Raw genomic sequence first — 27960 nt, 5'->3', positions numbered from 1 at the left:
CCGCTGGATGACAATTACCTTATTTTTATTTTTTTTAAATGTATCAAGATTCACAAATATGCATGTTATTACTACAGTCCTTCTTGTAATTTTATATCATAAAATTACATTATCCCTATTGACCAAACAAAATACATGTATGACTTCAAAGCCATGTCATTTTTCGCTTGTAGAAGCACTGACTCAAAAACTCATGATAATGTTCTCAATATTTTAAAATTTATTATACATCATTGTGACAGAAACACAAACATCAATTGAAATGTTGTAACTTCATTCATCCACTATCTGTCCTTTGGGGGATCCTTTTTTCTGCGCCTCATGTGGTACCTGTGAATAGTGACAGAGGATAACTAATTTTGACCTGTATCTATCAGATATATTTTATTTTAGCTCTCGCACTCTGCTTCACAGTTATTTACTGCTGTTACTGCTGAATTCCCCTTTAACCAAAAAAGGACTAAAAGAAGCCAACAAGCGCCAACTTATCTAAGCCTACCATTATATCCATATTAAATACACAGACACATTTTTGAAAAAAAAAATTGTGCGTGTTATTTGTTACGTTATATTTGTATTTGTGTACTTACTGTCCTACTGGATACCATCGGTGTTTGGTGGTGAAAAACATCTTGCTCAGCTCCTCTATAGTTGGTCCCTTTTTGTCCCTCAGCACCTCCTTGCTGAGATGGGCCTTTAAAATCTGGTCGTGGCTCTCGACTGTGCTGTTCACAGGGTCTGGTCGCTCTATAGGCTGCAAAGATTTACTGTTATGGACATGGTTCCCCCATGCTTACAGATTTCCAAATGATGTAATAGGGCTGGACAATTTATCGAAAAAAAAATCAAAACCAACATTCAAAACCTCTAACCAACGTAACCTTGCTCATGTCGGTTATTTTTTTAAATTCTATTAACCCTTTCTGCTGTCATCATTATGGATCAAACAGCTGACGGTCCGACAGCCGGGCAGTGAGAGAGACAGAAAAATAGAGAGGAGCTTATTCTTACAGCACCAAAGTCTCTGAATAATCAAACAGACAAACATTCAGCAGTGGAAAGTGGTTTAATCAGACTTTGGGTGGAATTATTTAGAAAAACCGGGACACATCACTGCATGGTTCATCCACCTGCTCTGTACATGGGACGCCTGCTCTATCCACCAAGCCACCGAGCGCCCCTAAGTAATTTTTTATAGCACTTTGAATGTGTTTGCAGCACTCTGAATGTGTTTGCAGCTCTATGTTGCTTCACTCTGTGCCAAAAGCATTATAAGCATTCTTTAAATTAGTGAGTATTAAGGAGTGAAATATCAGTGACCGCTTCTTCATGAGGAGGCTTTTTTTTTAAAGCACAGATCTTAAAAAAATAATTGTACTGTCTTTAAGGACAGAGGTTGGCAATGTAATAATAATATTAATAATAATAATAATAATAATAATAATAATAATAGTGCAACAATAAAACTCATTAAGATCATGTGAAAACTGACACTTTGACATTTGAGGCTACAAATCACTCTTACCTGGGTAAGCTCATAGGGAACGTCCACAGTGGGATGGTAGCACACTATGGTTTTCCCATCGGACGTCACACCAATTTCCACATTACTAAATCCAAGGAAATTGAAAGTTATTGTCCTGATCACAAGCATATATTTACAATGAAGCATGTTTAACAGTAACATTCTGTAACATTTAGATAAATACTCAAAACATTTTTATGTTTCTTTTGCATTTATGTGATTCACAATCACTGTAATAATTTGCAGACTTTACACCAACAAGCCAAGTACATGGTGCGCATGGATAACTTCAAAAGCTGACAGCACTGGATTTACACAGCAAAACCAAATATGACCTACAAAATAGCGTTGTTAAAAATATCAATTTACCGTTATATATCCATTGTAACATTTGAAATGGTGTCTGGCTTATCGTCTGCAGCATCGATACACCTGTACCTGCTGCACCTTCTTGCTCTCTCTGATTGTTTATGTTCTGTTATTCTGCTGCTCTCCACTGTTAATCAAGTAAAAGTAAAGTTGTTGTTGTCATGATGGCTGTTTTCACTATCTTTTATCGTAAATTTTTTAAAAAATGCCCAAAAAATGATATTGAACATTAGTATTTATTTTTCAAAGTATTAGATTATAGCTGGAAATTCCAGTATTGTGACAAGAATACAACAAAATACTGAGAATTTATTGCCGTGATCGCAAGTATATATTTAAAATGAAGCATATTTAAGCTTAACATTCTGTAATATTTAAATAAATACTACAAAATACTGAGAAGCTCTGATAAACAAGGTGCAATTTTGCACAATCTACAACTTCACCTTTCATTTAGTGTAATGATAGTGGTTAGCTCAAAGGTACTTTTCATTTTTCACTATAGTTGCAGTTGTTTAAATGTGGATTAGATCCATAATTTCTTTTTTTTAAAGCCTTTATTCAACCAGGAAAAACATCTTGAGATTAAGAATCTCTTTTTAAAGACAGTCCTGGTCAAGACAGGCAGAAACATAAATCACAGACGGACAACACTGAACAAAAAATACAAAATCGAAATATGCATCTCAAAAGCAAGTGATACAAAACACGAAAAAGTCACTACAAGAGATGACTAAAAAGTATGTTACGATGTGCTATAAGTGAACCATTAAAAATTGGAAAAATTAAGACCAGCTAAGATATGCCCTGACATCGCGTAAAGAATATGACATACAAAAGTCCTGCAACAGTGCGTCGAAACAGCACAGAGGAACCAATGCCTGCAGCTTCTGCAGTAGATTCCACATATACTGCTAATTACTAATCTGGAAGTCAAACAGTTAACCTAGATAAAACCTACCACAGCTGAAGGTATAAGAATCTGAACTTTTTTAACATCTAGCAACCACATCCAGATTTTATGGCAAGAAGAACAGCTTAATGTACTATTAACTGATAATGTGTGTGTTATAATCTATTTAGCATTTGTGGCCGTGTATGTTATTGTTATTGTTTAGCTCTCCAATGAAATTGTGATGTAATATGGCAAACCTCCTTATAATCAATGCTGAAAACTGTTTTTTTTCCCTCTCTTCCTTTTTATTTTTTTCTGTCTTTGATGTGTTTGCTTTTTTCTCTTATATATGAATGTTAAATTATTATTACTATTATTAATTATTTATTCATTAATTTATTGAGAGGGGTAGAGGGGTGTTGTGGAGGCTGGGCTTGGGTTGGTAGGGGAAGGTGGGCATAATTGTTGAACTTCTATCAGTCTAATTCTGTTAAATCAAATAAAACACACACACACACAACAGTTCACCTATATCTAATATCAACATACCAGTTAGGGCTGTCAGGTGAAGGACCTGTGACACTGGACTTCTGTCGCACAGACACCAAGCATGCTGCAACAGAAAAACAAGTGAGACACACAGATAATGTGAAATTTACACATTTTTAATTAAACATTTAACTTCGTAGCTGGAATTCATTAATTACATTCATAACAGTTGATGATATCTATGTTACACTCTGTAAATAGTCAATAGTGGATTGACGCCTCTCTCGGAAAACCCAAACATAGGACCAACAAGTCATGAAAACTGATAACGATTATTTTTGTTTTTATTCACAGAAAATACGGTTTCGACGGTGACAACACGACTGCTAGCCAAAACATTTTCTCAAGGTTAGCCTCGGTTAGCTTGAATTCCCCCCGCCTTGGCGTTAACGATGATTAACGGTGAACTGATACGACCTCAATCTAAAACCTAGTAAAGAAAACACGAAAAACTGAACTTACATTGCGCATGCCGCTGCGTGGTGCCCGCAGAAAGTCGCGTTAATAGACTGTGTATTTTGCACAAGCGACCCGCCGCCATGCTCCCTTATTTTCGACTGTGCACCACTTTAAGAGTTCCGTCGCAGCACTCTACTCACTCACCTTTGGTTCCACGTCTCAGACGACCAATAGTCATAACAAGTGGCGCATAAACCATACGCTTAAACAACCTGTTCACTACGTGTGTATCTTTTTTTATAGCTGTATTTGATCCAAACATACTTGAGAGTTTGTATGGAAGCAAATAAAAGACAAAAGTAATTTCATTTTTCTATGGCCAGTGAAAAGTTCATATTGAAATGTAATCACTTCTAAATTAATTGAATTGAAACATTTATTATAAATGTAGCTTGTATTAATATACTTTACATTTAAACCCATGTATTAGAATTAATTTGTTCTGAATTTACCCCTTTGAAATGAAAAAAAAAAAAGACAATTCTAGATTTGCAATTTCACACTTATGTTTTTTCAGATACCATTAAAAAAATAGATTCAGGTTGTTTCAGTGTAATTGGTCAAATACAGATCTAAATATTTAGGTTGATTTTTTTTTTTTTTTCGAATAGCAACATTCAGGGTACCTAGAACAGGATCAACAATGTGTAGGTACAATCCAATGTACATAAAAAGTATAAACTGGATGATTTACTGGAGCAAACAAATTTGATTGATGTTTTCATACTTTTTTTTTTTTCCAAAAATTTCACTTGAATTTACAGATTGGAATTTAAACATAGTGAAACTATATTAAAATTCAGCTTTGGAAACTGCAAATGAAGAAATATTTTTAAAAAGTGCACTTAAGTGCAGTGTGTCAGTTAAGATACACAGTTTTGAAAGCAAAAAAAATTTAAAAGGTATAACATCATAGGTGTTTAAATTTCAATGTTAATATTCCATGTCTGTTAAAATTCAAATATCTTTTTTTTTTTTTGCTCCGACAATTTTGTCCACTCATTTTGCAGAGGTGAATAATGTGCTGTACATGTAAATCACAGTCATGTATCCACTGAGATGGTCAAAAGCTCAATATTTTATACATAGCAATTTTTGAAATGGCATACTTTCTATATCAGCCTTAATTTTCACAAAACACAGTAACGGTATACTATATTCTATTCTATTCTATTCTATTCTATTCTATTCTAATAATCTACTATAATGATTCAATCACTGTTGATAACTAGTAAGACAAAGGTGTGTGAATTGGGTTAAACTGTTTGGATTGTCATAATCTTTAAGGAACAGTCTCCAAAATTCCATTACAAACAAGAAATCTAAGAGGAGCGTGTCATATCTGCAGTGCTCCTTAATTGTGTTTATCAATTTTAATGTTAAATCTATTTTAGACAGAATTATCATGTATGCTGTGCATCATGTGCTATGACCATGCAGACTGTATGATGTTCGCAGATTACAAAGATTAAAATATTTACACATTTTAAAAACTCTATTTTTTTATATATTAATTGCATATGCAGCATTTTTATACTTTGGCCAGATGTGAATACACAGGCTTCTTTTCATGTTTCATTTATACAAATCATTTATTGCACGACAAAGTGCCCAGGCTTGATGTCTTTCCAGGAATGCTCATTTTATTCATGTTTACAAGTTGTTCATCCTCAGTGTGACTTGGAGAAACTAGCAGTTGACTTGATTGACAGCTGTTGAGGCTTTTGGGCTGAGGACAAGGAAGCTTAAAACAAGAACAATGATAAATGGTACAATGCAAGCTTCTACCAGCAGATGCCAATGTACAGCGAACAAGTTTCAAATGTTTCAAAGCAATGGTTTAAAAGTATTACAATGTTTCAAAGTTTCAAATTTGCCATCTCTAATTTTATTTTTTGCCGCTGAGTTGCCTTCTCTTTAGGTTTGGCTGACTTGGGGACGGCTGGGACAGATAACTCACTCTTCCAGTGGCTTCAGATGATGTAGGGAAATATGCTTGTGCACAAAATTGTCCACGTGAAAATACAATTTTGTTTTAGAATTTATGTGTGGTTTCCAAAAATGTAAACACTTTTCAAATTCTTGTAAAAAAAAAAAAAATCAGTTAATGAATTTTTTGCACAATTTATCAACAGCTAATTACAAATATTTCAAACATTAAAATGTCTCCAAGAATGATCAGTATCTAATTAATTTCCTCGTTATTTTAGCTAAAGTATAGATTTATAATTTGGAAATTTAAGATATATTTTTTTAAAGAAACTGCGCTCATGTACCACTTTCAAAGTGTCAGAACTGCACGTCTTACAACTTTGTTGTTTAAATAGTTGGATAAATCCCTGTGTGTGTTCCTACTTGTGTTTATTTTATTTTTGTCTGTCTGTTGGTTGTTGTTTGATTTTTTTTTGCTTTTTACATACCTGTGTCATTAGTTTTCATTTGTAATTTTTTGTATTGACCACTGAATGCTGTTTTCAAACTGTTATTAAAAACTGCGAAAACATGTTTTGGTGTGGTATATAAACACAGTTCACAACTTCTTGTACACCATGCATTAATCAGTTAATTCAGTTTTAGTTCATTTTATCAAGAGCTTATTAGCCTTAGAATAGTTTTGATAAATAAAGCAGGAAACACTTATTTTGAAGACATAAAAATGATGAATTACTCTGTAACGACATGAATACAACTTTAAGAACTGCTTTCAAGTCTCTAAAAACTTGACTGTACATCCACTAACAACTAATAAATCCAACTTTATACGCAGAAATTGCAAATTTTATATTTTCTAATTTTATTCAAATTTTTTGTAAAATGTATGCATATGGGCAATTTAAAGTGGCCAATTAATCCAATCTGCATGTCTTTGGACGGGTGGGAGGAAACCGGAGCTCCCGGAGTAAACCCACAGGGACATGGGGAGAACATACAAACTCCACACAAAAAGGCACCAGCCGGTCAGCAGGTTCTTTCTGTGAGGTGACAGTGCTCACCACTGCACCACCATGCCCCTCCAGTATAGAGCTTGGAAACATGATGTCATCTCGCAGTGCATTGCTGGTGTTGTTCGGGTTGGAACGGTTGGGACCGCCATATTGTGTGGCCACCCGGCAAATGAATAGCTAACAGGTAATAGGTAACATGTAGTAGTACTGGTTATTTTATGCTCATTTTTCAGTAGTTCAAAAGACAGTAAAACAGAGAAGAACTTTTACCCAGCGCAAAAAACGTTACATTGAGAAGATTAACTTTATCAGAAGAATAAATCCCTATGGAATACCAAAAGAAAAATGGCTTTGTGAGTTCCTCCAGCAGGAGGCATCCAGGAGGCATCCTGATCAGATGCCCGAACCACCTCAGCTGGCCCCTTCCGATTTGGAGGTGCTGACTCAAATCCAGACCGCTTCACACTCGGCTGCAAACCACCCAGTGAATGCTTAAGATCACGGTGTGATGGCACCAACAGAACCACGTCATCTGCAAAAAGCAGAGACCCAGTTCTGATGACCCCAAACCGGACCCCTTCCGACCCCAGGCTGCGCCTTGAAATCCTGTCCATGAAAATCACAAACAGGATTGGAGACAAGGGACAACCCTGGTGGAGGCCAAACAAACTGGGAACTTCACACCAAGTATGTGGACACAGCTCCTACTTTGGTTATACAGGAACCGAATGGCTCGCAGACGCGACCCCGGTACCCTGTACTCCCGCAGTACCCCCAACAGGACTCCCCGAGGGATGCAGTCATAGGCCTTCTCCAAGTCCACAAAGCACATGTAGACCGGATGAGCAAACTCCCATGACCCCTCCAGCAGCCTCGCTAGGGTGAAGAGCTGATCCACTGTTCCACGGCCCAGGCAGAATTTGCATTGTTCCTCCTAAATCCGAGGGTCTGACATTTGGACGGAGCCTCCTTTCCAGCACCTTGTAGAGGACTTTCCCTGGGAGGCTGAGCAGTGTGATACCCCAGTAATTGGAGCATACCCTCTGGTCCCCCATTTTGAAAATGGGGACCACCACCCCGGTCTGCCACTCCACAGGTACTGAGGGGGAGGCAAGGCGTCCAGGTCACGAAGCCACTCTTCTTTTGGTACTTTATAGGGATCTACTCCCCTGATAAAGTTAATCTTCTCAGTGTAACAGGGTTTTTTTTGCATCGAGTAAACATTTTTCCCTGTACAACCCACTGTCTTTTGAACTGCTTTTCAGCACACTGAGTGAAAAAGTGAGCATTAACTGACCAATACTGCTACCTTTTACCTATTACCTGTCAGCTATTCAACAACGCCAACCATGCGCTGTGTGATAATGTCGGTTGCCAAACTCTATATTAATAAAATAGTAGCCAATTTGTCTAATCTACACGTCTTTGGGCAAGTGAGAGAAAAGGGCATGGGGAGAACATCCAAACTCCACACCGAAATGGACCAGCAGGTTCTTTCTGTGAGGTGACAGTGCTCACCACTGCACCACCATGCCCCTCCTTTCATGAGTAGACATTTTTTCCAGCAGACATTTTTGGCTTGCTATGTGGGGGAAGGAGGGAGGGGGGAAGGGGATAGGAGGTATGGGGGTTTGGGTTAGTTAATTGTGGGGCCTCTTCCATTTGGGTTTTTTTAACCCAAGATAGTGGCGGGTCTTTTTCCAAATGGAGTTCTGATTTTTTGTCTCCTTAGAGACAGCCACCGTCTCTAGGGGTTCCAAAGTTGGTCCATTTGGGTCACAGTCCTGTGTGGATGGCCCATGATCTATTTGGAGCACCTTTCCTGACACTTCATGTGTCTTCAGGGGCTCGGTAAATGGTCCATTTGGGCCAGACTCCTGTGTGGATGGCCCATCATCCTGTTGTGATGGTTCAATCACTCTAATGGACACCTCAACAGAGACTTCAGCTGTCTGCTGGGGCTCAAAAGTGTGTCCATGCTGAGGATGGAGAAGCACCTTCCTACATCCGGCGATTTTTCTGGGGTCACAAGTATTGCTCTCTCTCTCAGCCTTCAGCTCAGTTGGGAGCGTGTTGTTGAATGCAATTTGGCTGTTCAACTGAGATGTCACATGAGCCATCTCTCTCTGAAAAGAGATCTGCTTTAGGATGGCATCTTGCTGAAGGATTTGAATTTCCTCTGCCATTCTTTGGCAGAGGGCATCCTGCTCAGCCCTAGCATTTTGAGCCACATGGAGCTCTGCCAACAACTGTTGTACCTGAGACCTCATTTGATTGTTCAATTCGCACTGGACGTTGAGCTGAGAAATCAGGTGCTCTTGTGCTTGCCTTTCACTTGACACACTGTTCTGTTGGCAAATGGCAATCTTCTCCGTCATCTGTTTACGGAGAGCTTCCTGCCCAGCCTTCAGATCATGTATCAGTGTAAGGTCAGCTGACACCCTGTCTGCGTGAGACTTGACTTCTCTGTCAAGCTCACGCTGAAGACATTCAGCCTGCTGTCTGACAGTATGGAGCTCATTTTCATACTTCAGAGTGGCGTATTGGTGTGCAAGTCTGAGCTTCTGTATTTCTTCTTGGAGAAGCCTGTTCTTCTCCCTCTCCACCCCCAGCTCAACTGGATGTGTCGCAAGGCTGATAAGGTGAGCCACTTGCAGCTGTTCATAATCCTTCTGAAGAACTTTCCTCTTTTTCTCCCGAATAGCGTCCCTCACCTGAACAGCCATGTTGTAAGTGTGATTTGTCTTTGGATCAGCACACTTACGAACCCTCTCTAGCTCTCTTCTTCTGGCCTTTTCCCTGTTGACGTACATTTCTTTTGAGGCCTTCTGCTTAGCCAACTGTGCTTTGATGGCTTCCAATTCTTGAAGAGGCGAGTAAGTATAGCTATACTCTTCCTGCTTTCTGTCCTGGCGATGTCTTTCTAGCTCCCTATAGCTATACGGATCCATGATCTGCTGTCTGGCCATCCTCCTCCTGCTTCTAAAGACCTGTTCTGTTGACATTTTCTTTGGCTGGTAAGATTAGTCTCTTAGTAATGATGTTTCAGGAGAAAATTGTCTAACTGAATGGATGTTTTTCTTTCAGTGGTCTGCCTCTGTTTGCCAAGGAAGGTTTCTCTGAGAGTTATAAGTTATAAGCTATATAAGTATTGGGTGAGGAGGTCTCTAGCTGCTGGCGTCACCGACTAGAAGCTACAAAATGATCTAACAGCCTGAACTGGTCTGGTATTTATAGACCTCCATTTGATGATGTCACTGTTATGTCACAAAGGATTCCATTCTATTTGGCTTTGATATAAAGCATAACATTCCATTCTATTTCACTTTAATCTTCAGAATGCAACGTTTCCATGGAGATAAACAAAACACACACAAACACACACACACGTGTGTGTTTATGCATTTGTTTGGCGCGTGTGTATATATATATACACACACACTTACACTTGCACATAATTAAAAATAAATATGTAAATTGAGATACAAATTACATTAATACATAAAAAATGAAAAAGGGTAGAAAAACAAACAAGTTTTTCTTATACAAATAAGTAAATGAATAAACAAAAAAGCAGAAAATGGAAAAAGACACATTTTGCATGTTTTCACACACACACACACACACACACACACACACACACACACAAACAACGTTGATCAGCTTTTGGCATGCTGTTACATAGTTAACAGTCAGATATGTCCTGTCTCCTTTTTCAGGGAGTGTTCTTGTGTTTTTTCAACAATGTGTAGTTACAATCCAATGTACATAAAAAGTATAAACTGGATGATTCACTGAAACACTGTCATTTTGGCTTGGGTTTTTTTTGATCGCTGTGTTGGATCACATGATCAACAGACAGTGCTCCAATAGGCCAGAAGCCGGTTCAATTGCATTCAAGCTAAATTGCCTGGATATTGTTTTTTCAAATGTTTCGACTTTAGGTTTTGTATCTGAATTTTACCAAATGAATATGATTGATGTTCTAATGATTTTTTTTCCCAAAAATTTCACTTGAATTTACAGATTGAAGTTTGACCACTCAAATTTGAGCAACCTTAATCCCTTTTTTTTTTTTTTTAAAATCCTAAAACTTGAATCTTTGGATCTAAATTTGTGAAACTATATATAAGATTCAGCTTTTGAAACTGCAAATCAGAAATTTCATTTTTAAAAAGTGTAATTCAGAAAATGTCAGTTAAGAAACAGTTTTGAAAGTAAAATATTTCAATGGCATAACATCATAGGTGTTTAAATTTCATCGTTAATTATTCCATGTCTGTTAAAATTCAAATACTCATATCTTTTATTTGCTTTGACAGTTTTGTCCACTTATTTTTGCAGGGTTGTACAAGTAAATGAATGTCATGTGTCCACTGAGATGGTCAAAAGACCAGTCCTTTATATAGATTTACATGGTAATTTTTGAAATGGCATACATAATGGCAAATGGTGAGATTCCACCTGTACTCTTAGTGAAAGAAGGAACAATATTGGTTAATATACTAATAATCTACTATAATGATTCAATCGCTGTTGATAATTAGTAAGACAGAAGTGTGCAAATATCTAAGAGGAGCGTGTCATATCTGCAGCTCTCCCTACTTAATTGTGTTTATCAATTTTAATGTTTAATCTATTTTAGACAGAGTTTTCATGTATGTTGTGCATCATGTGCTCTGACCACGCAGACTGTATGATGTTTGCAGATTCCAAAGATTAATAATATTTACACATTTTATAAACTGTATTTATTTATTTATTGCATATGCAGCATTTTTTTCAATACTTTGGCCAGATGTGAATGGACAGGCTTCTTTTCATATTTCATTTTTTACAAATCATTATTACCAGGAAACCCAGGTATTGCAAGATGACCATTTTAAATTTTCATGTGAAAATAGTTTTAGAAGCATATTACATTTGTAAATGTACAAAGAAATGCAAACTGAATGAGATCTCAAAGTGATATAAAAACAGTCATTCAAATATCACTGCTTCCACCTAACAATCCAAAATAAATTGATGGAAATATTCACTAGTATTACAAACATTTTTTTGTCTTTTCCTCGTGGATCTTTGAGTGTATTGTTAACTCTGCAGAGAGCAGAGACAAGCTGAACGAGTTTTTCAGGTGTTTTCTGGTCCAGTTTGCACCCTGGCCATCATTTGAAATCCTTCAAGAACGCAGCTTCTATTATTGCAATCCTTTTCCCCGTGAACTACTGCACTACGAGGAAAACAGCAACAAGTGCCAAGGCTTGATGTCTTTCCAGGGATGCTCAGTTTATTCATGTTTACAAGTTGTTCATCCTCAGCGTGACTAGGAGACTTCCATCTCTGCTGTAGCTGCAGCGCTGGATGCCTGTGATCCCATGTTCGCCACCAAGCGCTCTCGACTGCCAAACACCTCAGCCACTAAAGTCAAACAATTTAACAACTGATTTTATAAATAAAGGCCATTTGTGGGCTGTTTTGAAAATTATTTCACTTTTAATATGTTTTAAATGAACAGCACAACTTGTGTGATGTCAAGTGTGAAATGTAAAGGACAAAAGAAAGAAAGAAACTATACCTGCTGCAACATCACTTATATCCCAAACACGTAAGCCATCCCTCTGTCCCCCAAAGGCGTAGACAAAAGGCAGATCCGGGCAACATGACGCGCAAAACAGAACACCCTGTTCACAGTGGGAAAGAATCAGTTTTCTTTTGCTGCATCCAGACACTTTTCACAAGCTCTGAAACTTGAGAAAGTTGGTTTGATTTCGTTCAGAATCAGGAAAAAAAAACAATGAGTAACTTGGCAAAAAAAAAAAAAAATCCTATAACTATAAAAAATAAGTAAAGGGTGACCATATAATTAGTTATAGTTCTCTTCATTATATATTTAAAATTAGGTTTCAGAAAAATATTCTTTACATTTTCTTGAGGTCATTTTCTTGTTTTGTTTTTTTTTTTCACTTTTTCACGTCGCCTTCTTTCTATGTTTCTTTTGGAAAGAAATCCTGCAAATAAAAATCTGATTTCAAAGGATTAACAGCCACAAACACATGACTTTAACATGGCAAACACCTCTACAGAATATTTGTGTGAATGAATATGAAATGTAAATGCTGAATATCCAAGTTATTACCATTTTCATATCCCGTGAGTGCACCAGGTTGGGCTTGTTGCCCAAAATGTCCCAAATCTTAACATGTTTGTCGGCTGATGAGGTCACCAGGCATCCTTTAATCTGGCTGCTGAGGTCCAAACCTGCAGAAATGTTGACAAAGATTAGACATCATATTTCACTGTACAGTCCACGTGCCTTTAAAACTCATTAATTCCACCATGAAGTAAACCTGGAAGCAAAGCATGAGAAAATTTCACAGGTTCAGGTGTATTTAAGATTTCTCCCTCAGAATACACTTGAATGCAGATTATATGGTGGAAAGCACGTAAGAGGAAGGGCCCCTGCTGGCTGGACTGGGTGCTGCTCACTGAACTAAAAATAAAGCAGCCACAAGTTTTCCCGTGTTTCTCTGGCATGTCCTCACAATGCTAACCCATAATTTCATCCTTCCAAGGTGACCCAAGTTTATTTATACAGCACTGTTCGGTCACAGGGCTATTCAAAGTGCTTTACAGGGGCAAAAGAAAGACATTAAATATATGAAAACATTGAAAAACAATCAAAATAATCAAAAACAATAGGCGAGATAAAGCAAGCAAGTTATTAAAGATGGTTTTAAAAAGGCTTAAAAACAATACGTACAAGAAGCAAGGGCAACCGCATAAATACTTCAATTAAAAATAAGTTATGTATCTAGTTTATGGAAAGCCTCAGTAAATAATAATGTTTTTAGCCAATCTTTTGCAGGGTTCCTACAGCCCATGGCATCAATTTATTTAAAAAAAAACATTTCCCAGTATTTTGCATTGTAAAAAGGGCAAGAGTCAATGTAATATAAAATAAATTTATAGAAATAAAAGTAACTTTATGCAGTTAACAAATAAAAATTAAGAAAAAAAAAAGTTACAAATAAAAATATGGTATAAAATATATGGTAAAAAAACAAACGGTTAATGCTATTAAATTCAAATAATTGAAATAAAAGTAATTTCAGGAAATAAACAAATAAACAAACAGCATACAAAATAAAAAATAAATCCAAATAATAATAAATCTATTTTTAAAATCTACTGAAAATGGACTGTAAAAACTATGTCAATTTAGTTTAATGAAAACAGAATTGCAGTATAATCAAAATACATCGCATCGTATCAAAACATGAACATGAAATTGGGTTTTTAGAAAAGCAATTTGTTTCGTGTTTTTTTTTAAGGTGGTAGTAGACTGTTTTTGCTGTTAAAATTTAGGTCAGAATCCATGATTACACCAAGATTCCTGGCTTGGTTTCCAATGTGACTCATGACCAACAGTCTCGCTGCACAGTGCCGAACAACAAGTGCCAAATCATTCGTGCTGTTTAAATGACGAACACACGCTGCACTGATACAGCCAAAAATGGAGAAAAGAGGTTAACCACTATTCTTCTGTGATTGCACATGCCAACATCTACCTACCCGAAACCTCTCCGTCGTGAGCCCTCAGTGTGAAAACAGGTTTATCCGAGCGAGCGTCCAGACAGTAGATAAATCCGTCCTCTGTGCTGGCCTGAAACAAAACCACGAACTGAAATCAGCCACTGAGCTTGTGAAGGAAATAGCAAAAGATGGATAAACAAGCTTTATTGCACAATGACTAACAAACACGCCAGCTATATTTATAATTGTTAGTTTTTTTTAAAGAAATGTGTGTTCTTTCCTTTAAAATATCACCTACCAGGAAGTTGCACGGTGAAAAGTGGTTCCACGTCAGACGCTCCACTTGACCACTAAACCTCCAGGTCCGATTGCTGTTGTCTGGACTACGGCAGTCATAGAGGACAGCTGTCCTGAAAAGAAAAAAAGTTTGTGTCTAAACTTACCAAAAAATCCCCTTTCACTTTATGCTATGAACTGATTAAAATACTAGATGACACTTACTTATCGTATGATCCTGATATCAGAGTCTGCGCTTCAAAGGGGTGGAACGTTAACGTCTGAACCTGAAAAACAAGAAATTTTGTTTTCCAGAAGCTTAAACTGCAAATTTTGGGGGTGTAAGAGCAGATTTACAGTGTGAATAACTTTGAGTGTAACACTTTTTCTCACTGAATACCTTGTCAGTGTGCCTGCGCAGAGTTGTGGCTGGTTTGCCTTGACTCAGATCCCACAAAATAACGGTTTCATCTGCTGATCCACTGGCCAACACATTTCTAATTAAGAGAAGGTAGATTTGTTTTAAGGATTAAGGATGAAGTGAAGGTACATAAACATCAAGAGTTAGACATTACCTATATAACTATGTACATTTGACAAGCATTTTTTCAGTTACCCTCGTAATGTCCTCCCAAATGCCATACACCTTTTGTCCTCTGGGGTCATTTTGACCGCGCCCTGTTTTGACTGTTATTTAAAGCATGTATAAATTATATCAACTACTACTGAATTAATTCTGTGTTACACCTTTGGTCTTCAGTCTAACCCATTACCACACATTTTTCCCTTTGTTTTGGAATTAAGAGCCAATAGACCTTGTTTACATAAGTTTAAAAAACATATTTTGACGGCAAAAGATTTCATTTGGGGTCAGAATGACCCTGAGGACAACACGAGGGATGGATCAGCTTCAAGTACTGACCTGACGAGTTTGTTCCAGGATAAATCCAGTACTGCGTCTGTGTGTCCCTCAACAGGCTCTGCTGCTGCTGCCCCCTGCCATCAACGATAACAGGCAGCGATATGTTAAACAGAGCAGGGAATAATGCAAGGAAGCATCATCAAGGAAGCAAGAACGGTGCCAAAATGTCTAAAAATTATTTTACACATTAAGAAAAAAAACATGAAAATCATTCTATTTCTAATCATGTCTATTATCAGACAATAAACTCTATTTCTTCACCTGACTCAGTTTCACCTCTCACTAATTTTACCAGACTCCACTCCCACTGTGCAGAGGTTTTTGTGAGAATAAACTTGTACCTTCTTGCTCTTCTTTTTCTTCTTTGAGGCCTTTTTGCTACCTAGGGAGAAGGCCGGCTCTAAGCAGTCCACGACATCCAGGTCCCACACATCGATCTGAGGAGTCATGTTGCCCACAGCGGCGTAGTTCCCTGCAGAACGGACACAGAGCAGAGCAAGGTCGGGGGAGTGCAGTGGCGTGTGCATATTTCATAGACTTACTATGATACCTCTTAGTTTTCTGTTATCTTAAAGTGAAATGTAATTCTGAGAACAATTAGAAATTAGTTAGAAATTCATTACTGTTAAAGTGAATGTCAGTATAAAGTTACTACAAACTTGAGCCTGCTTTGAAGATTAAAATAATGTTTTTTATAGATTTGTCAGAGCAAAACTTCATTTTCTTACCGGGTCCTTCTCCGGGACTGGGGTCAAAGTTCAGCCACTCTATACACAGCGGGTAAGCTGGCAGCAGAATATCATGATGAACATACAGAGAGTCCTCCTCGGAGTTATAAACTGTAAAGTAAGATCTGGTGTTGAGTACATGTTTGAGAATTCTCTATCAATTATCACATTAAAGGGTAAGTTCTGTTTTTTCAACCTGGGGCCTATTTTCCCATATTTCTGTGTCTAAGAGAGTAATGGGAGCAATGGTTTTTGAAATTGGTTCAGTATTGAGCAAGGGAGCTGCAGACAGCAGGTTACAATAAGGGCATGTTTGCTCCTGCAGCGTAGTCTAATAAAAGTCCTCGTTTTTGTTGCTGACAGGCCCAATTACTATTCCAAGTGTCTGACTACGTTATAGAAAGCAGCCCTATAGAGAGTAAACCTTTTTGTTAAAGAGTAAACCTTTTTGTTTTACCAGAAAAACCACTGAATTCGCCATCGCCACACCTACCAGACTCCATTTAAATATACAGTAATTTAATTATCATATAACGCACTTCATTCAAAGTCAAAAGAAGCAAAATAAAACTTGAAAATGCCCTTTTGGTTCACTTATACTCTGTTGCAACGATCGCAGCTCTGGTTTAGTTGAAGTTAACCCTTAATTCAGCCAGTTAGATACAAAAATAAGTTGGCTCTGTATGTGTTAAAATGACTGTTTATTTGAATGGAGACTGGTGCGAGAGACAAAAGTAGTTTTTGGGCTGTTTCTGGTTAAATATTTGATCTTACTCTTATTAAGAGGTATATTTGTGAAAAAATATCTAAGTTATCCTTTAAAATGTAGCTTATTAATTCAGCTGTAGCAACAGTGTCACAACAAAAGAAGGTATTTTCCTGTGTGTTTATAATACTGGTTGTTATCTCGTCGTGTCGCATATGAAGAGATTTACCGTGGATCTCCAAGTTGCAGCAGTCCTTCTCTGCTCTGCCTGCCAGGATGAGATTGTCACTGGGCTTGATTTGGAAGTCGTCTCGCTCATATTGGTCCTAGAGAGAAGAGCAAAGAGGAATTTGACATCAGAGCTTGAATTTATAACTTTTTTTGCAGGTTTGATGACGTTCCTGCACTAGAATACAACTTTTGCATGCTTGTGATGGAGGGTGCTCACCGTGTCTTTGAGAGTTACGTAAGGATCCTCCTCATTAGAGCTGAACACTGTGAGCCCAGCCAGACTGTCTCCGAGACTCGCCGTCGCTACGATGAAGACAGAAAAACTTGTGTTCAGACAGAAAAAGCAGAAATTCGTCTGTACACACAAACTGTACTTCAACACCTCTTTGCTCACCTATATCCTCTTCATCATATTTATCCAGGCCGTACTCTGCAAGCTCATCCTCCTCCTCATTTCCATCTTCATTCACTGCTTTTGGAGCTCCAGCAACGTCCGCTGTATTAGTGTCGGGATTCTCTTCACATGCGATGCCTTCATCATCGTCTTCTTCATCCTCGGCTGCTAGCTCCCTGAATCAGCAGAGTAGATAAAAGAAACAAAGAAACATGACCGCAGCTTCAGCAGATTGAGGGAGAACTGTAACGTTTTAATTCCATTTATACATTTTAACAGTCAGAGACTCAATCTCTGCAGTTATGTGCGTTTTATTTCAACATACCCCAGGTCCTCTTTTGCTTCAGTAATGATGCGCTGCAACTCCTCTTGGCTCAACTCAACCTGAAATGCAATTAAAAAATGGGGCTTAAACAATGTATATTTCTGATATTTCATTTTTATTCTGTAAATATTTCAATGTGCAAAGCACATTGTGCTTAAGGTTGAAAATGCTGCATAAATAAAGATTATTATTAATACTAAATAATCTCCTTTAAGTCTCTAAATACAAAGTAATAGTAAAAATGGAAAAACTACGAGTATTAGGTGAGATAAGAAAAATTTGACATTTCATTTTTATTTAGAAAGCCTTTTACCCTGTTACGATTACCTGTTTTTAAAATTAACTGAATTCTGTGCACCAGGGTTAATAAATTATAAATTAAGCTTTACACAGTGAGATCTAAAAGCTTCCTAGCTATTAAGTAAATCTATTAATACAGCAAGTTAGCCTGGGCCTCTTCAATCAGATATACACTCAGCAGGCCAAACTGTAAACAATAAGCTCTATTTCTCCTGAGGAATTAAAGATGATCATTGTCTATCAAAATGTCAACGGCAATACTGTCAGTAAGAAAAATTACTTCATGTTTTTGTCAAATTTCCCATTTTCTACATTTTTCTATCAAGTTAATAAAAGAGTAATCTTCATATCAAAACTAAAATGTTTTTTGTTTTTCGCAGGTTTAATAGTATATTTTAACACATTTCTGAGATACCAGCATCAGTTGTACAGTAACAATGTTATTTATTACATGTTTTGATTTCTTCTACGTCTACAACATTTCTTTTGCCACTTGTATCAATTTTACCACTTGTAATATTGACAAGTGTAAAACTTCAAATAAAAGCCTAATCCCATAAGACACCCAGTGCGTTTTACTAGCCCAGTATAGCTACACATTTGGACAAATAAGGTCTCAATCAAAGGATTACCATGCAGTTCATTTTTATAAGTTCTTTGGATGTATAAGAATTGTTGTTGGCTACCTGCTGGAGATAATGTTAGTTAGCTGCTTTGATCGTGCACATAATATGTATATGTTTTTAATTTTGTCAATATGGACATACTACTCACAATGTTAGTTTTGTAAGATGCTCCACAGTTAAGTCAATCCTTCAGTTAATTTTACTGACACCACGAGAACCAAAACATACAGTAATACTGGCATAGTAAACAAGAGAGATGCAAGAAAAGATTAGTAGACGTAAAAGACTATTTTTCAAAATGCAAGGGAAAAGTGTCCAGTAAACTATATTCATAATTGTATATATTAAATTATTTTAGATGTTGCATTATAATGTTTAAGCCTTTTTAGGTCATCTCTCACCTCTTATTTTTTGTTTTATTTTGGATAATTTGTTGTTTTTTAAAAAAGATTGGCAAACTTTCAGGAATATTTTTCTACTATTCACAGATTTCTAGCTAACTTCTGGATGATTTCTTCTTTTGTTATTCATCACCTTCTTTCCATGTTTTTGGAGAAAAAAAGCTAATATGTCCAATATGAGTTTAACAGTTTTGGAGCTAAAAGCCGTCCCATATCGACGTCTGTCCCAAATATAAGTTTGATGAATTCAATGATTTAAGCAAATAATAGCCCCAGCTAATAATTTATTTTACATTAAAATGTCAATTGTTCTGATATTTAGCTAGCTACACTAATGCTACTACTGCTACAAAATGAGTTACATGACACGTAACGTCAGTTTTTGTTATGACAGATTAAAGTGACACATGATCAGTAAAGCCTCCTAACATTGTAAATTAAAGCAAAAAGCCTTAGAAGTCAGGTAATTTAAATCAGTGTAACAGTGTTAGTGAACCTGCCATGTTGACAAATTAGCCCTGAGTCGGCTAACGCTAGCTAGCTGTTACTTACTTTGTCCGGGGTTTCCTTGGCAACGCCTCTACCCACCCAGCCGACACAGGTAATCTGGGAACTCATTTTGGAGAAACTTTGTTGGTTTATTGATCAAAAACAATAAAATCTACAAACTTGAACCGGTTGTCAAAAACTGGTCCACCCCAGGCACGCACACAGTGGGCGTACACGTGAGATACATGGGTCCTGTGACGCATCTAGATGACGTCCAGAGAGCGCTGAAGTTTGCCTGATCAAAAATGTAGTCGAGGACAACAACTAGTTACATTTTTTCTCTCTAAATTTCAGTAGTGTGTCCATTGTTATAGTACATTGTTATAGTACATTGTTATAACTACAAGCAGCTTTATTTTGAGAATGCCTGAGATTTGTCTTCCTAAAGTCACTTCAACAGTTTCCGTTAAGGAAACAATCTTTCACTTAAATTTTGGGTGGATGTTCAACATTATATGATGAGGAAAGTGGACAAAAAATTAAATTACAGTATAAAGATATTTTTCGTGTGTTTTGAAAGTAATGAGGTACAATGTGTTATTTATTAAGCTATTCATAATTTTATTATTATTCATATCATTATTATTTATATTATTCACATTATTGTCATTATTATTAATAATATTATCGTTATTATTCTTATTATTAATAATATTCTTCTTATTATTATCATTATTTCATTGTACAATTTTATTCTTGTAATTTTATATTTTTTAACTATATGGCACTAGAGTTTCTGGCATGTGTCACCGGGTTGAGGCACATTTTGCACAACACATTTGGCAAAGAATGGAGATTCTGACAGCATGACATCATTTGGTTTCATGCAAGAGAGCTAAGAGTAAACCTCTCTTTGTTAAGCTCACCTGTACAGCTACACTGTAATGTGGTCCAACAGCTACTACTGCATTTTTAAAGCTTTAAAAGTTTTATTATTGTTCTTTTACACACTGTCAGAGAGGTGTATGTGGTTCTTGGGAGGTTTATCTTATGTTCTGTCCATCTTGTATGTAAATAGGAGTCCATAATATACAACCAACATCTTTATTGTAAAAACACCACTTTGACACTGTCAGTAGAAACACATCACTTTGGAGATGAGAGAGAAATCAGTGGTGCGGACTGCAGTAATGTGTGTTGTGTCAACACAGTCATGCTGCTGAAGACAAGAGTGTACTGTTTTGTTTCAACACTGCAAGGAAAACATGAAAGGGGGGTTTAAGGCTCCTCCACCAGAAAACTTTGAGTGTAAACACCTTTTTTTCCTGCCATCTGTTGATTTTTTTATGCATCAATATGTGCCTGTTCTGCATCACTTTGTGGAGTAAATGTCCCTAATTTTGTCAAAATAAAAGTCCTCGCCTATGGCTGTAGCTGCTATTGAATCAGCTCAACCTGAAATGGAATATAAAGCGCCTAGAACAAAATAAAAGAAAACATGTTTCAAGCTGCAGTCAGATTCATGATCAGATAAAGAATCTGTGTGCAGCAGCTGGAAATCTTGTTTCCACTGACCTCCAGTGGTCCCAGTTGTTGTAGATGTGTATCAGTTGGTCAGTACACTGTGGCAGTGTTGAGTTTTATTACAGGTCATACAAAGCAAACTTCTGACATCAGAGGTCAATAGTAGAGATTTAACATAATAAAACAATAGTGTTAAGTTGTTTTTTATTTTAAGAAAGCAAGACTTAACCATTTAAAACCTGGGAAAATTGGCCTGATTTAGTTCAAAAACACAGGAAGAAGGTAATGAGCAACTTCAGACATTTAGTTAAAAAAAAGAAAAAAAAGGGACAGGAAAGTTTTTTAAAAAAGACCTGAAAAACAGCTTAAAAATCCTAGTAAATAAAATAATTTTAACTATTTAATTATGATAACTATATATATAGTTTTCTTGACAATTTTCCAAGCTTTAAAAAAATAACTTCTCAAATCTACTAATTCCTTTCAATTTGTGAGCCACCTCTTGCCAAATTACTCTGCCTTTTTCCCCCCAAGTTTACTAACGAATTCAAACCAATTTGCTCACGTTTCAAAGGTTATTTGTGAAAGGTGTCTGAATGCAGCAAGAGAAAAGTGATGTCCATCCAGGTTTCAAAGGATTAATACACACAAAGTAGACTTTTTTTCATAAAACATTTTCATGGCACTGACAAGATAAAAACAAAAATACAAGACAAATACGCATCATGAGATATTGCTGGTATATGATACTGTTAACATACATGGCGGTTATGGTACCATTGTTTAAATCACAAGGCGAGGCAATAATACAGCAGAGGTATTGATCTAAGATTTCAGCAATGACAGAAAAAAGTCTCAATTACTGTATTACTTATATCACAGGATAAAACATGCAGTCAAAATGTTGTGCAGTGCAGTGGTCATGGCACAGGAATCGAACTCTGGAAGTAAAAAGTGCAAAACAGTACAGTGGATAAGAGCATCTGAAAAGAGAAAGAGAAACTATTCTCACAACTTAACCACTTCACAGATCTGCGATGAAGCTGTTAAATTCAAAAAGGCAAACATAACGATTAGAAAGGGTCAGTTTCAAATCATTCTTGTGGTTTGTAAACTTGTAGACATCCAACTTTTATACTGCATCACTTTCGCCCACAATCCTCCAAACAATGTAGCATTTAAAAACCTCTGAGGACCTTACAAAGGTATTTGAGGAACATTTAGTCAGCATATCCGTTAGTTCTTGAATATCCTACCTCCTGGAATCACTGTTTTAACATTGTGAGCTGCTCAACAAATCACATCGGCTCTTACATGCTAGTTCAGAGATGGAAGTGTAAAAAAAAAACTCTTCATCAATCGTCAACATTGCATTTTTTTCGTATATAATAATATTAATAATACTGATACTTCATGACAGCACTACACTAAATAACCCAGCCGTGACACTTGTTAGTTACATGTGTGAAAGCTCTGAACCTGCACAATGAAGCTCAATGGACGGAGCGACGCAACGCAATGCTGTTATAACCAAGCAGAAATGTAATATGAACATAAAACTACACTACACTCTGGGTAAAAATACGCATCAATTGTTTCGACAAAAGAAGGAACCCAACTCAAGTTCTTAGCTTTTTCTGGAGCTTTTGACTACAGTGCAGCTTACTTTTAGGCCAACAAAAGTCCGTAAACAAACACGCCATACAGCTGAAAGCCCTGGAAAACAACCTGTAAGAGCCTGTTGGGCTGGAATTGTTTCGCTTTGTTGTATTTGACACTTAATCCACCAAACGGTTGGTGAATTTTGTGTGTAGCTTCAAAGCATGAGGCACTACTTGGACATCTTCTCTTTAGTGTAACAAACCAGGTTGCAAAAATGTATGCAAAAAATACCCAGTAAGTCATTTAGCTTAATGTGCACCATCCCGTCTGAGCTGTTGTGCTTAAATTTGAAGTCATAACGTTTTGTTTAAAACTGTTTTAATCTAATTAGATTAAAATTCAACACTGGATTCAGATTTGACCAAATAGCATTAAACTCTAATCCTAACTCTAACCCATACATCTCCAGATATCAATTACTGCCACTTCTGGTGGTTGCAGTACGTTCTGGTTGGCAGCGTTGGATGTGGAATAAGGAGTGGAATCTGAACTGTCTTGGTTTCAAGTCTCTGCGACCTCCAAGAAAGCTTCCTTAAGTGAAAAACTGCTTTTTTTGCATTTATCTGTAAAAAAAAGAAGGCATTTGGGCAAAAGTTAACAAGTCTGGGGGTTACAGAGGCTCCATAAAAGATTTAACAGGAATTATTTTAAAGTCCCTACAACCTTCAGAACAAAATTTATACACAAAAAACCCAACCAGACACACAGCAATGCATCCTGGGAATTGTTTTTGATAATTTCTGCTAAATTCTCTGTGATGGATCATCAGAGCCACTAAGTATTATGTATTTCCATGTATACCTACATCTGGGTGTTCAGAATCAATAACAAAATACATAAATTCAAGACTTTTTAGGAAAACAAACAAACAAACAAAAAAACTTAAAAAAGTATGTCCATAAATGGGGAATGAAAAGCGGGAGTTATTATTATTAAATATATTAGGTTTGCAAAGGTCAATAGACAATGCAGTGAAGTCCAACACACCATTTCCCATCATCCTACAGCCTTTTTATCAACGTTATTCATGTATGAAACCCTAATTTAACCCCTAATCCTAATCAGGGACACTCAGTGCCGTGCATCGTTCAACCTGAAGTGAAAGTCTTTTTCTTATATAACAGGCACTCAAAGAGAGGTGATAGAGGACAGATGCACTGTCCTTTTTCCTTTCACAAGCCTGACGGGGGTCCAGAGTGTGAGGACAGGAGGCGAGTGAAGACTATACAACAGTGGTTTCTCCTTTCTTTGTCCAACAGCCCAGCAGACACGTCCTCTTTCTTACTGGTTGCTACACATTTTCCATAACAAAAGTCCACAGCTTGTTTCAGGTCTTGAATTTGTCACTGGTTCATACAAAAGTCAGTATTTAAAGAGAAGTGTGTAAATGCTGCAGAAAATCTGGGTAGTCATGTATTTACAGTATCAGGGATGAACATCCTATATTTCCTCCTTGGATTTCACTTTCAGAAATCAAGTTCCAGCTCCTCCCGTGTCGCTTTCGCCGCTGTGCTCGTAGCAGTCCCGTCGTCAACTGGTTTCAACCGTTTGGTCACCAGTTTGAGGTTGGTCTCGTGGAGGATAACCTGGGTCAAGTACTTCTCTCGTTTTATTTGTTCTTTGACGGCGTAGGGGACGTCTGGGATCACGTAGGATAGGATGAACTTTGTTAGGTAAACAATGTGCTGTGAGGAGAAAAAACCTCCATTAGTATATTTTTAATAATCAATGTTATAATAATAGTTTTTAGTGTAAGAGAGAGATTTCATGTTATGCTCATACGCACCTCCACAACAATTATAAAAGCCATTTTGGCAGCAATTACATGCCAGTAGTAGACATTGTACTCATACTGCCTGGGGTGCCCGGGAGGGAACCGAAAATCGCGATACCTGAAAAATTAAAAATGGTTTCCTTCAGGCCTCAAACATGCCAAACTGTCAGTTAATGAATCTAATAACTTAACAATCTCATAATAGTTAACCCATGAAACCTGAACAAATTAGTTTGGTTTTTTTTTGCACAAACATGGGGAGGCAATGAGTAACTTAACAAGGCATGGCCCAAAAATCAGCAAGAAATTATTTAAAAAAATACAAGAAAATAACCTGAAAATAAGAAAAAAAAGGAGAAAACAAACAATAACATGACCCCAAAAAGAGCTGCAAATTGAAAAAAGTGTGTTGAGTAAGTAACATAGTAAGTATGTGTAATTAATTATACAATTTCTGAAAAACTTTAAATATATAATTATAATACATTTCAATAGACTTTTCTGAAGATTTTTTCTAGTATTTTTTTCTCAATTTTCCTCTTAAAAACAAAAGTAAAGTAAAATAAAGTAGAGTTAAGTAAAATTAATTTTAAAAAAAAATTCAGGTCTTGTCACCTTTCACTAATTTCTTGCAATTTGTGGGACATTTCTTGCTAAGTTGCTCACTGCCTTTTCCCCAATATTTTTGAAAGAAATCACACCAACTTTTCTCGGCTTTCAAAGGATTAAACAGCTTGTTAAAGGCGTCTAAGCGCAGCACAACAAAACTGATGTCTGTCCAGGTTTCAGAGGGTTAATGTAAAAAACTGGGTGCTCTCTTCAAAACCTAACACAGGACAACTGAATTGCGCACACACACACACACACACACACACACACACACACACACACAGGGGCCGATGGCTGTACCTGCAGGTGGTGATGTTGTAAGGAGTCCACAGGGGCCTGCTGAAGTTGGAGAAGTCATTGATGTCGAATACAGACAGCGAAGTGTTGATGTAGCCCTGCATGGTGTTATTCTTGTGATCTCCATATGGGTACACAGAGAAAGACCAGTAGTAGACCAGCCGTGGAATCATGTCAGATGTAAAAGCAATGATCATAGCCTGTTGAGACACCAGGACGCCAATTTCAACAAACAGTGCACTATGTTTTACAAAAGAACAATGTACCAAAGCATTTTTGAGTGAAATTGCATTTGATTCTACAACTGCACCAAATGATCTACTAAAACAGTGTAAAAAGTAACTTACATTTGTTGCAACTGCCAAGATGGCAATGCCCTGAAGAATGGGCTGCCAGGCCCCGATATCCTGGGCCTTCTCTGGCACGATACGGCGAAACTGAGTGGTGATCTTCCAAGCGTCAACCCGAATCTCAAACAGGTTGTTGATCAGAGCCAGGATCGGCGCCAGAGGGAAGGAGGCCACAAACAGCGTCACAAAGCCAAACTGGATGACTGCGAGAGACAAGATACGTGAATTTAAAAAGACAGGCAGTGTCCAGACTCTCCAGGATTCAGCTGTTCCAGGTATTTGCATATTGATTACTTACAACATTTTTTCACAAAAACTAGCATGTGTATGCAATAGTAATCAACAATAACAACAAAACGCATCACAGTAAAGAAGAAAATGTGAATGGGCATGTGCTTGTGACTGTGCAAAATGTAAACATTAATGGCGTCCTCGTCAGCTGTGCTGTCACGTTAGCCTGCTCAGTGGTGCTCAGTGAGCTAGCAGTAGACGCACGCTTCCTTCTGCATGGTGATACAGTTGGTGGATGTCGTTCAGTAAAAAGAAAACAGTTCCTACATAAAACTGCTCACAGCAAAGTCTGTGGATTATCTTGAGTAACCGAGTCATGATTTCTGTAAAGAGACATTGCTGTTGAGTTTTTAAAATGTATTTTTTGGTGCTTTGAGTGCCGTCTAATTCCATTATATTGGAGAGAAAGCAGAAATCTCTACAGCCGATATCTCCAACACTCGGCAATTCACACCGAAAAAATCTGGATTGATAAACGGCACTTCAGGTAAAAAGAAAAATATGGGGTGAACTGTCACTTTAATCTCAAAATTTTGCAGCTTAAGGGCCTATCAATATAAACTTAATTCATTTATATATTAAAAACAATGAAAGGAATAACTAATCTGTTAACCTTCACAAATGCACATTTACATAATTGATTTTTGGCCTCTTGTTAAGAGTTAGATGAATATATTCATACCAGCAGCCCCTTTGCTGAGCACTGCATTCATACTTTGCTTTGTTTGATCCATTAACAAACAGAAATGTAAAAACAAGTTGGGGTTTATCTCATTTGGTAACAACTAACCACTACTGTGTGCAAGAACTAGCTGGTATGGTGCAACCTGTTTTGCAGTCTAGCAGTACAGCAGCGTTCACACTGTAAACTGCTGCATGATAATTACAGGCTGCAAGTGTGCAGCTGCAAATGTGACGGACAGGAACTTACCCATCTCCAGATATTCATGGAAGAGTCCGAGTTTTGAAATGGGCTGGAGCTGATAGTCCTGCTCCCAGCGAGGAATCACCTTCTCTGAGGGCACATTAGTGCAGTAGCGGAAAATCAGATTCTTGACCCACCTGCGGAGAGGTAGAGGAGATCATGTACAGTGACAGTGACTCAGTATGACAATGGAGAGTTGGTGTGTGATTCACTACCAGCCCTGGAGCCTGTTGTAAACAGTATTTAGACAGCGTGAATTGTCCTGCTTTCTTTCATAGACAGCGTGACAGCTCCTCAAAAGTGAAGCCAAAACCCGTTCATTGCACCTGGTGGCTGACTGCAGTCTGGGTCAGAAACCCCACCCCCTCCATGTTTGTGGTATAGGACACGGGCCAAACTAAAAAAAATCAAAGTACACGTCAAATACATTTCTCCCAGAGATGGTTTCTGTCATTTTGGGGACTTCTTATCACTCTTCTGTATGTTTAAGTTTTAGTTTTTCTGATAAGTTTAATTTTAATTCCTTATCTGGTGCTGTATATTGTTGTCCCTATTCCCTTAAAAAAAACAATGTATTATTATTACTATTATTATTATTATGAAAAAACTTTATTAATTTGCTTTCATAAAATTTGTGGCCTAAACTCACTTTTATCTGTAACTCACTTTTTTAAAACCAAATTACAGCTGTATTCTCTTGACATTTATTTTATTTTATTTATTGTGTTTTGCTTTATTGTACTTATTTTATTTTTTTTAATGTAGCTAATTTTGCCCCATGTTGTATAACTTTTAAACTGTTTTTAAATAGTCTGTCTTTTTTTTGTAAAGAATTATTAACTTTGTTTTGAAAAC

The 27960-nt window shown here is 37.1% G+C and overlaps 3 protein-coding genes across 3 annotated transcripts in view; all 3 read right to left on the bottom strand.

The window, feature by feature from the left end:
* Window positions 1–197: 197 nt before the first annotated feature.
* mrpl42 (mitochondrial ribosomal protein L42) lies at window positions 198–3959 on the bottom strand. The gene is made up of 5 exons (XM_088072918.1): window positions 3801–3959; window positions 3339–3402; window positions 1526–1610; window positions 591–754; window positions 198–330 (listed from the first exon to the last, which is right to left on the bottom strand). Exons 1-5 carry the CDS (start codon window positions 3877–3879, stop codon window positions 285–287), a joined length of 438 nt encoding a protein of 145 aa, XP_087929044.1. The 5' UTR covers window positions 3880–3959; the 3' UTR covers window positions 198–284.
* Window positions 3960–11470: 7511 nt separating this feature from the next.
* Window positions 11471–19949, bottom strand: pwp1 (PWP1 homolog, endonuclein). Its single transcript, XM_042511397.2, has 15 exons — window positions 19737–19949; window positions 17858–17916; window positions 17533–17708; window positions 17356–17441; window positions 17137–17233; window positions 16202–16312; window positions 15815–15945; window positions 15474–15547; window positions 14952–15048; window positions 14777–14838; window positions 14574–14685; window positions 14315–14405; window positions 12879–13000; window positions 12318–12423; window positions 11471–12160 (listed from the first exon to the last, which is right to left on the bottom strand). The coding sequence occupies exons 1-15, from the start codon at window positions 19800–19802 to the stop codon at window positions 12066–12068; spliced, it is 1485 nt and encodes a 494-aa protein (XP_042367331.2). The 5' UTR covers window positions 19803–19949; the 3' UTR covers window positions 11471–12065.
* Window positions 19950–20763: 814 nt separating this feature from the next.
* ano6 (anoctamin 6) overlaps window positions 20764–27960 on the bottom strand; it is a 29493-nt gene continuing 22296 nt past the window's right edge. The window contains exons 18-22 of the mRNA XM_088072399.1: window positions 27112–27242; window positions 25887–26092; window positions 25543–25739; window positions 24646–24751; window positions 20764–24544 (exon numbers count right to left, since the gene is read on the bottom strand). Of these exons, the coding sequence (XP_087928525.1) occupies window positions 24326–24544; window positions 24646–24751; window positions 25543–25739; window positions 25887–26092; window positions 27112–27242 (859 nt within the window). The 3' untranslated portion in view covers window positions 20764–24325. The remainder of the gene's footprint in view (window positions 24545–24645; window positions 24752–25542; window positions 25740–25886; window positions 26093–27111; window positions 27243–27960) is intronic.

This window comes from Plectropomus leopardus, chromosome 22 (assembly GCF_026936395.1).
Source record: "Plectropomus leopardus strain MGB_pleo_1.0 chromosome 22, ASM2693639v1, whole genome shotgun sequence".
NCBI classification, from domain to species: Eukaryota; Metazoa; Chordata; class Actinopteri; order Perciformes; family Serranidae; genus Plectropomus; species Plectropomus leopardus.
This window is presented reverse-complemented; position numbering and strand designations above follow the sequence as displayed.